Source organism: Hemitrygon akajei, chromosome 19 (genome assembly GCF_048418815.1).
Source record: "Hemitrygon akajei chromosome 19, sHemAka1.3, whole genome shotgun sequence".
NCBI lineage: Eukaryota > Metazoa > Chordata > Chondrichthyes > Myliobatiformes > Dasyatidae > Hemitrygon > Hemitrygon akajei.
Genome location: NC_133142.1, coordinates 69,292,241 through 69,303,426, shown reverse-complemented (window position 1 = coordinate 69,303,426; position 11,186 = coordinate 69,292,241). Strand labels below are relative to the sequence as shown.

The 11,186-nt window shown below is 39.9% G+C and overlaps 1 protein-coding gene across 5 annotated transcripts in view; it reads right to left on the bottom strand.

The window, feature by feature from the left end:
• Nucleotides 1–6,906: 6,906 nt before the first annotated feature.
• The window catches only part of klhdc8b (kelch domain containing 8B), a 399,584-nt gene continuing 395,304 nt past the window's right edge, over nucleotides 6,907–11,186 (bottom strand). For all 5 annotated transcript variants that reach the window (XM_073072737.1, XM_073072740.1, XM_073072742.1 and 2 more), the window contains one exon: nucleotides 6,907–7,354. In XM_073072737.1, coding sequence (XP_072928838.1) covers nucleotides 7,158–7,354 — 197 coding nt within the window. In that variant the 3' untranslated portion in view covers nucleotides 6,907–7,157. The remainder of the gene's footprint in view (nucleotides 7,355–11,186) is intronic.

Genomic DNA, 11,186 nt, shown 5'->3' with positions numbered 1-11,186 from the left:
TGTGGTTGCATGTTCTGAGTATTGCCCTCTGCATTTCCAACATGCTCCCTCCTTGAACACACTGCACCTCTGACTGGAACTCGGGATATACAAACAATGCTTTTTTGTGGGTACCATCAGGAGGATGGTCATCAATCACTGCTAAATACTGCATTACAGCTGCTTAACATACTACTCCAAACAGCATCTGCACTTAATCTGTTGCTCTTCAAATATGTCTTCAGCTGTCATATATTTCACTTTTTAAACACCGGCACAATAAAGCAGTGATAGAGAATGTTAAATAGCAACATCTGGATAGCAGAGGGGCTACTGGAAAATTGCAATGGAAAGAGAAAGAGGGAGGTGTACAAGAGTAAATGCAGAATTAGAAATGGGCATTGAAGAATAGATGGGAGTTAATGATGGGTACAGACATTTAGTGTTTTCCAATTGTGTGTACACTGGGAAACAGTGTAATAAATAGGAAATTCTAGGAACTGTCCGTTCCAGTAGACTGGGCAGATGAGATCCAATGGCCAAGGATGTTGTTCTGCAATGTTTCATGGAGTGCGAAGGATGTGACAGTCATGGTCATCCGCTGCAACCAAGGAAGACCCCAGTCTGTGACGACTACTCGTACCACCGGACACGGACTTCTGAGGTTGAGAGAGTGGAACAGCACTCTCCCACACTGGTCTCCTGTCATTGTTGAATATTATGGACAGCCATCTAGGAACTGTATGATAGAAAGGGTGTGCCTTAAAAATCTCATAGTGTAGGTCATAAAAATGTTAAACAGTGAAATAGAAATAAGCAAGTAGAGGAAAACATGATAAAGAGTACAACTGAGGAGCAATAAAATGGCAACACAAATAGGGATAATCAGTTTCCTGATAAGAATCAACATGATAGAGTAAACTATACCTCACAACTAGTTACCTCACTAATACATCAATAAATGAAAAAAGAACCCACATCTAAATCAAACAATGTTGAGCCCCTCTTAATATGCCCTTGAGATATGTTTATCTGTGAAAGACTGCATTGACCATTTCTAATCATGCTTAAGAAATAGTAATGGAAGAATAGTGACAGGGCATAAGTGGAGATTGTTTAGACCACTACAGAGACCATCAAATTTCAGTGATAACTTGCAGGACCAGAGTGAAATTTGCCTACAGCATGTTGTAAATTCTCTTTTTAAATAAGGTCAAGGATTTATATATAATTAAATGGTTTAATGGAATGTAACTGTGCTACTGTAATTCTAAAAATGGATTTGTTGTGCTACTATCTCAGAATACTGTAAATTAAATGAATAATCCAAAGGATGGAATAAATAATTGATTTTAAACATTTAACACAGAAAAGAAAGGTGACATCGCCATGGCTGAGAACATTTTAAAGAGACAGCAAGCCTGTGATAGTCCCTCTTCACTTCTGGATACTAGCTTGATACACAATGTTAAGTAAACATAAATAAAACAATTTAATTAGGCAAAGACCATGAGCTTTTTTATTGTTTGTTTTTCTATTTCCATAAATGATAAAGTTTTTGTATTATTCATTGCTCTTAAAGCTAACCCTGAATTGTACAATTTTTATAAGCCCCTTATGGTGTGCAAATCTTCGACCTCTCGTTCAAACTTTAAGCAAGATAAAGGAAAAGACATTTGTATTAAGTTTTTAACCACAGCAGTCCTCCTTTGATACTGTACACAAATTCTGTACTGAGTATTACTATAGCATGATGATTTGGCATAATAAGGGAATTTACAGTACAGCAATATCTTATGAATATGAGAGCCATTAAGGCAGAAGAAGAATGACTCAGCTGTGGAACATCTCTCCAACTACATTAAGAAGATGGAAAAGCTATTAGGCAGTTGGCTCACTTGAACCATTTGACTTTATTGTAGGAAATCTTAAGTGGAGAGATAAAGCAAGAGAAAATCACATTGTTTATAACAATCCGATGCTACAGTTTTAAGAGACACCTTACTAATATTTATTTGCTGAACTTGTTACCTTGCATTTCATTTGTGACAATGGCATCACTTTGGCTGCTCAGATGTGCTCCCACGGCTGGCTTTCGTGGAACACTATTGAAGGATTATTTGATATTGTATCGCTGTAGTAATTTCATTGCTACTGATGTTACACAGCTAAATATTATGTGATGGCACAAAGGTTGGGGGTGTTGAGGATAGTGTGGAGAGTTGTCAGAGGTTACAGCAGGACATTGATAGGATGCAAAACTGGGCTGAGAAGTGGCAGATGGAGTTCAACCCAGATAAGTGTGAAGTGGTTCATTTTGGTAGGTCAAATATGATGGCAGAATATAGTATTAATGGTAAGACTCTTGGCAGTGTGGAGGATCAAAGGGATCTTAGGGTCTGTCCATGGGACATTCAAAGATGCTGCGCAAGTTGACTCTGTGGTTAAGAAGGCATACGGTGTATTGGCCTTCATCAATCATGGGATTGAGTTCAAGAGCCGCGAGGTAATGTTGCAGCTATATAGGACCCTGTCAGACCCCACTTGGAGTACTGTGCTCAGTTCTGGTGGCGTCACTACAGGAAGGATGTGGAAACTATAGAAAGGGTGCAGAGGAGATTTGAAAGGATTATGCTGTGTTTGGGGAACATGCCTTATGAGAATAGGTTGAGTGAACTCGGCCTTTTCTACTCGGAGCGACGGAGAATGAGAGGTGACCTAATAGAGGTGTATAAGATGATGAGAGGCATTGATCATGTGGATAGTCAGAGGTTTTTTTTCCAGGGATGAAATGGCTAGCACGAGGGGGCACAGTTTAAAGGTGATTGAAAGTAGGTAGAGAAGCGATGTTAGGGGTAAGTTTTTTATGAAAAGAGTGTTGAGTGTGTGGAATGGGCTGCCGGCGACGGTGGTGGAGGTGGATACAATAGGGTCTTTTAAGAGACTCCTGGACAGGTACATGGAGCTTAGGAAAATAGAGGGCAATGGGTAACCCTAGGTAATTTCTAAGGTAAGGATAAGTTCAGCACAGCTTTGTGGGCCAAAGGGCCTGTATTGTGCTGTAGGTTTTCTATGTTTCTATTCCCCCTTCTCCAGCCCTTTATCTCATTCACCAATCTACTTCCCAGCTCTTTCCTTCACCCATGACCCTCCTTTCAGTTTCACCTATCACCTACCACCTTGTACTTCTACCTCCCCTCCCCCTCCTTCTTACACGGGCTTCTCATCAGTCCCGCTAAAAGGTTTTGAGCCAAAATGTTGACTGTACTTTTTGCAGAGATGCTTCCTGGCCTGCTGAGTTCCTCCAGCATTTTGTGTGTGTTGCTTGGATTTCCAGCATCATCAGATTTTCTTGAGTTTGTACATTCTCTCTGTGACCATGTGGGTTTCCTCTGACATTCAAAAATGTAGGGTTAAGGTGAGTAAGTTGTGGGTGTGCTATGTTGGAGCCCGAAGCCTGGTGACACTTGTAGGCTGCCCTAGTATAATCCTCACTGATCTGATTTGATACAAGCAATGCATTTCACTCTAAGTTTTGATGTTTTGGTGTTCATGTAAAGTTAACTTCAATCTTAATTTTTGCATTATGTGCCTTGCTACAGATAGAATATCTTATAATCATATTGGAGGAACATTACACAAATTTGTTACACTAGTGGAACAGTATCTTAGATTTTAACAATATGGGACTGTTGTGGCACTGTTAGAACAGCCCATATTGATGTAAATTTACGTCTAGAAGCTCACTGCAGTTACATCAGGATACAAATTGATAATAAACATTTCAAAATGGAGAGCATTGAAAATTATCCTTAATACTTCAGGTACTTTTCTGAATGGGAGACAACCTCAGATTGGATTCTATAGATCATCTTACTATGGTATGTTATACCGGAACAAATATTGGAAATCTGGTCAACCACAGTGATGCAATAGACAGGGAACGAAACAAATTCCTTTGGGCTCCACATTTGATTCTGCTTGTGCCGTTCCTCATATACACCAATATATGATGTTATTTAAGAAGGGAGGGAGGCAAATGAAAGGAAATTATCAGCCGGTTAGCCTGACTTCAGTGGTTGGGAAGATGTTGGAATCCATTATATCCATTATTAAGGATGAAGTTTCAGGATATTTGGAGACATCTGATAAAAAAAAAAGCCAAGGTCAGCATGTTTCCTTAAGAGGAACTCTTGCCTGACAAAACTGTTGGGATTTTTTGAGGAAATAACAGGTAGGATAGACAAAGGAAATTCACTAGATGTTTGCGAACAAGAGAAAATCTGCAGATGCTGGAAATCCAAACAAAACACACACACAATGCTGGAGGAACTCAGCAGGCCAGGCAGTATCTATGGAAAAGAGTACAGTCGACATTTCAGACCAAAACCCTTTGGCAGGAACTGCTGAGTTCCTCCAGCATTTTTGCATGTTCAGTGGATGTTGTGTACTCGGATTTTCAGAAGGCCTTTGACAAGGTACTGCACATAAGGCTACTTTAGGAGCCCATGGTATTGCAGGAAAGATGCAAGCATGGATAGAAGATTGGCTCACTGGCAGGTGGCAAAGAGAGGGAATAAAGGGGGCATTTTCTGGTTGGCTGCCTGAGATTAGTGGTACTTCACAGCAATCGGTGTTAGGACTGCTTCTTTTCACATTATGTGTCAGTGATTTGGATGATGGAATTGTTAGGTTTGTGGCTAAGTCTGCGGACAATATGAAGGTTGGTGGAGGGGCAGGTAGTGTTGAAGAAGCAGGGATTCTAAGATGGACAGACAAATTTGGAGAATAGGCAAAGAAGTGGCACATAGAATATAGTGTAAGGACATGTATAGTCATTCATCCTGGTAGAAGGAATAAAGGTACAGGGAGAAAATTCAGAAAACAGAGGTGCAGAGGGACTTGTGATTTCTCGTGCAGGAATCCCTAAAGGTTAACTTTCAGGTTGAGTTGTATTGAGGAATACAATGTTAGTATTCATTTCGAGAAGACTAGAATATAAAAGTAAGAATGTAATGTTGAGGCTTTATAAGGCATTGGTCAGACTGCACTTGGAGTATTGTGAGCAGTTTTGGGTCCTTTATCTAAGAAAAGATGTGCTGGCATTGAGGATGCAGAGGAGGTTCACAAGAAAATTATTCTGGGAATGAAAAGGTCACATATGAGGAGCATTAGATGGCTCTTGGCCTCTACTCATGTTAGTTTAGAAGATTAAGAAGGGATCTCTTTGAAACCCATTGGATATTGAAAGGCCTAGATAGAGTGGATGTGAAGAGGATGTTTCCTGTAGTAGGGGAGTCTACACCAGAGGACACAGCCGCAGGATAGAGGGTTGTCTCTTTAGAACAGAGACGAGAAGGAATTTCTTTTGTCAGATGGCGGTGACTCTATAGAACTCATTGCCACAGACGGCTGTGGAGGCCACGTCATTGGGTATACTTAAAATGGAGGTTGATAGGTCCTTGATTAGTGAGGGCTTCAAAGGGATATGGATTGAAGGCAGGAGGATGGGTATGAGAGGAATAATAAGTCAGCTATGATGAAATGGCAGAGCAGACTCAATGGGCCAAGTAGCGTAATTCTGCCCTTAATGTGTCTTGTGATAGAAAAGTTGGCAGACGTATTATGGAACAAATTGGTGAAACAGTATAATGGAAACTTTACTTCCAATAGCACAAAAACCTTTCATTTTATGGTCTCTGACTACCATGGGACTTTACACTAGTATCAACACTGGGAATGTCACCGTCACCACATTATTTTGGTATCAGTGTATGAAATAGAATGCAACAGAATTGTATAAATTTACAAGTGCACACAATAGAAAATTAATTCTGTTCTAGAAAATGTCTCCAGGAAAATTACAATACCTTCCCTATATGAGAATTGCATATTGGTGTAGCAGAACCATGGGGTCTTTAGAACATTGGATCACTCTGGTGCAAGGTTGCCTTACTGAATCTAATCTGTTGTATGACTACTGCTAGAGTATAATACCAAATAATGAGGATTTGGTGTTACTACAGTGCTTGCATTTGGATGGACCTGCACAGTGGAGAGCAAACTGCTTACACTTTAGTGGCACAACTACAGAATATATGATGCATAAATGAGTGGAGATATTGGAAACTAAATAAAACTGAAAATACTGGAAGTACTAAATATTTGTGAAGAAAGAACTAGTATTAATATTTCAGACCAATTATCATTCATTTTAAACATTAACTAGTCCTTTCCATACAGCCCCTCTGTCCTGCCATTTTCTGTATATGACTTCACTTGAACCAATGCAATATTATTTTGGAAGTCTACCATTTATGTGACATTATTAAAGAAACATCAATTACAGAACTGGAATCCTACTACGGGAATTTTGTAGCACTCAAACCAGTGAAATAAGACAAGTAGTAACAATAATACAGGAACCTCACAGGAATTGTACTAATTCCTAGCCACATAATTAGTTAAATTGCAATATTCTACCAGGGATTGAATTGTTAAGACAGATAAGAGTTCTATGATTACCTTATTATTATCTAGACTCCTTCTACAGCATTTCTTAAAAACTAGGACTGCACTTACACAATCTCTTTTTTTATCCTAATAGCCAAAAGTCTGTTATAAGTCCCTCACTTTCATTTATCTAGGCTTTGACAGTTTTGGCTCCCAATTCTGAAGCTTTTCCTTTCATAGAAAGGTCAGGCCTTTTGCTGGATATAGGAAACAACACCAATTCTGTGGAATTCTTTCTTAAATTTTCTATCAATGAATTGTCCTCTTGAACAAAACAGGGAATTCAACAGAATATGTGATCGCTTACAATCTGTTGAGACAGCTTTGTTTCTTCACTTAATATTAAGTTCACAACTGTGAGACTTGTATATTCACTGATGCTTCTGTCTAAAGGTTGTATCAGTATCTCAGAACTCCATAGTTAACACATTTTATTTGAGAGAATACAATGTTAGTACTCAGCTAATTCTACAAGGGAACATAATCTTTGTGTTTAAAAGTTTCTTATGCACCTTTGTAAAACAAGTTATTTTCAAAGTTCTTACTGATAGCATTAATATCCTATATCAGAATCTTCAAACAACACTGACAAAGACACTGACCAAGAAGTCCAAAATGAATTAACTGCTGATCCACGACATTACTATTTCACAGTTTCACTGTGCTCAGATACTCTCTCGGTCACACAAGGCTTCCACAGCATTACTGGGTCCCTGTGCAACACCACCAATCACAAAGAGCATGTTATCAGTTTGGAGGCTGGCACATGAGCAGCGTGGGACATTCATTGCAGGGAGACTTTCCCATTTCCTCTTGATTGGATGGAATCCTTCCACTGATCCAAGTGGTACTGGCTGGTTTCCTGCAATCCAAAGATATGGAACAAAATAAGGAACAAAAAATCTAACCATTTAAAGTTTATAGTTTTCCCTTCCAATCTCTGTCTTGGCTCAATTCCTTCTTGTTAAGTGCAACCTTCTGCTATCAGTCTTAAGTTTACCTTTTAACAATTTGAATCTGTGCCTACTTGTGTAATTTAATTCAATATTTTGTGTTTACTAATGTCCAAAAAAACCACAAGACATAGGAGCTAACTTGGGCCATTCAATCCATCAAGTCTGCACTGCCATCCCATTATGGCTAATTTATTATCCCTCTCAACCCAATTCTCCTGCTTTCTCTCCATAACCTTTGACATCATGACTAACCAAGAACCTATCAACCTCTGCTTTAAATATACCCAAGTAACTCGGCCTCTACTGCTGGCTTTGGCAAAGAATTCCACAGATTCACCACCTTCTGGCTAAAAAAAAATCATCCTCATCACTGTTCTAAAGCAATGTCTGATACTGTACTCTCTGGTCCTCAGGCCACCACCGACAGCCTCCCACCCCCATTGTCTCCACATCCTTTCCCAGGATAATTCTTGTTAACAACCTCTGGACCCGTACCAAAGCCAGCACATTATTTCTTAGATTAGGGGCCCAATACTACTCACACAATTCCAAGTGCAGTCTGACCAATGCCTTATAAATCGCTATCCCATATACAGTATATAAAAAGGTTCACTTAGGAATCCAACATCAATTCTGACATTTCTTTTCTACTGTATGATAAAGAGGCTATTTTAACACATTGACTAAGGAAAAGCAATTCAAAGAAATAAGTGATCAATTACAATGTGTTTGACTAACCTTACACAATGTATTATGGCTTAAAGTTATTTTACTTAAAATGGTATCACAATAAGGAGTTATAAACTGTGAAGTCTTTATATTCACTTTCTGTTTCATTTTTAAATTGTATCATTGTCACATTAATCCAAGTATCGGAGGTACATTTTCAAGGAAATGAATCAGAATCAGAATCAGGTTTATTATCACCGGCATGTGATGTGAAATCTGTTAACTTAGCAGCAGCAGTTCAATGCAATACATAATCTAGAAGAAGAGGAAAAATACTCATAATAAATAAATCAATTACAGTATGCATACGTGAATAGATTAAAAAATCATGCAAAAACAGAAATAATATTTTGTTAAAAAATGTGAGGTAGTGTTCATGGGTTCAAAGTCTATTTAAGAATGGGATAGCACAGGGGAAGGGGAAGAGGCTGTTCCTGAATCGCTGAGTGTGTGCCTTTAGGCTTCTGTACTTCCCACCTGATGGTAACAGTGAGAAAATGGCATGTCCTGGGTGCTGGGGTACTTAATAATTGGTGCAGCCTTTCTGAGACACCGCTCCTTGAAGATGTCCTGGGTAGTTTGTAGGCTGGTGCCCAAGATGGAGCCGACTAAATTTACAACCCTGTCCTGTGCAATAGCCACTCCTCCCCACCCCCTATACCAGACAGTGATGCAGCCTGTCAGAATGCTTTGGTTTTGTTAACATACCAAATCTCTTCAAACTCCTAATGAAGTATAGCTGCTGTCTTGCTTTCTTTATAGCTGCATTGATAGGTTGGGACCAAGTTAGATCCTCAGAGATCTTGACACCCAAGAACTTGAAACTGCTCACTCTCTCCACGTCTGATCCCTCTATGAGGATTGGTATGTGTCCTTCGTCTTACCCTTCTTGAAATCCACAATCAGCTTTTTTCTCTTACTGACGTTGAGTGCCAGGTTGTTGCTGTGGTACTATTCCACTAGTTGGCATATCTCATTCCTGTACACCCTCTCGTCTCCATCAGAGATTCTACCAATAACGGTTGTATCATCAGCAAATTTGTAGATGGTGTTTGAGCTATGCCTAGTCACACAGTCATGGGTATAGAGAGAGTAAAGCAGTGGGCTAAGCACACACCCCTGAGGTGCACCAGTGTTGATCATCAGTGAGGAGGAGATGTTATCACCAATCCGCACAGACTGTGGTCTTCTGGTGAGGAAGTCAAGGATCCAATTGCAGATGGAGATACAGTGGCCCAGGTTCTGCAACTTCTCAATTAGGATTGTGGGAATGATGGTACTAAATGCTGAGCTATAGTCTATGAACAGCATCCTAACATAGGTGTTTGTGTTGTCCAGGTGGTCTAAAGCCATGTGGAGAGCCATTGAGATTGTGTCTGCCGTTGACCTATTGTGGCGATAGGCAAATTGCAATGGGTCCAGGTCCTTGCTGAGGCAGGAGTTCAGTCTAGTCACGGTCAACCTCTCAAAACATTTCATCACTGTAGATGTGTATGCTACTGGGCGATAGTCATTAAGGCAGCTCACATTAGTCTTCTTAAGCGCTGGTATAATTGTTGCCTTTTTGAAGCCAGTGGGAACTTCTGCCCGTAGCAGTGAGAGGTTGAAAATGTCCTTGAATATTCCCGCTAGTTGGTTGGCACAAGTTTTCAGAGCTTTACCAGGTACTCCTTTGGGGCTTTCTATGTTACAAGGGTTCACCCTCTTGAAAACAGCCTAACATAGTATCCAAGGATATTATCCAAAATCACTGCTAATCTACATTGTGTCCTTGGTGAAATCAATCAATTTTTAATTTCTGCCATCTTTTCAATCTCTACAATTCTTTAAAATCCTTTTACTCTAATTTAACAACTATTTTTAGCATGAGAATTAAATGTAACAACCCCTGGCCTTGCAATGGATTAGGAATTTCACCATGCTGGGTACCATGTTGCCCAGCGGGAGATAGAGGAACCAGAAGCTTTGGTTCTGGTTGCTGAGAAGCAATGCAAGAAGGTTGGACCCGGACCTATTGGTGTGTTTCACTTAACAGGGGCTAAGACTTGGATTCTGAGGCATGAGAGTTTAAAAGAGGTAAGTTTCACTTAATCAGACTCTAAATGAAGAATATTTACAAATTACTATTTAATGGTTGCTTGGCAAATTAACAGCAGCTAAAAAAAATGAAGTTAAGGCTCAAGCAGAATGGCCAATTGTTGCATTGGTCTGTAGATAAGTGAGGAGCTGAGGCTTTGGTGTGAAGAGGTGGCCCAGGTGTAGGCAGTGAGAGTATAGGGTAATGTAATTGATGAAATGTACAGAATTCACAACCACTGACATTGAGCGGGGATTCATTTTAAGAGGCAGGATTGATGTGATTATGTAGCACACAACGTATGCTTAACATCTTTGGGATCAGTTTTTAAAATGAGTTGTCATGGTTTTTACTTAAACGTAAATACCTCATGTCATGTTATTTGCGAAAACCTACATTGGTGCCTCAGATGCTCAAGGACAATTCCAGAGTTACTGAACATGTCTGCCAACAATCAATAGACAATAGGTGCAGGAGTAGGCCATTCGGCCCTTCAAGCCAGCACCACCATTCAATGTGATCATGGCTGACCATCCACAATCAGTATCCCATTCCTGCCTTCTCCCCATTTCCCTTGACTCCGCTATCTTTAAGAGCTCTATCTAACTCTTTCTTGATGGCATCCAGAGAACTGGCCTCCACTGTCTTCTGAGGCAGAGCATTCCATAGATCCACAACTTTCTGGGTGAAAAAAAGTAGGCTTAAGTGGCTAGACCTCTGCTCAATGCAGAAATCCTGTCTGCCGAAGGACTATTAATCAATCTTAATAACTACTGGTTTATGGATGTCAAGGTCTTTGGGTCATTACCCTGATCTTCCAGTAAATTCCCCACAACAACTCTGTCAAGCGCATGCACCACACCACCACGTCAGTTTACTCTACTTCTGGGCGAATTTCCAAACCTCATCAATCCCACATTTTCAACTACAGT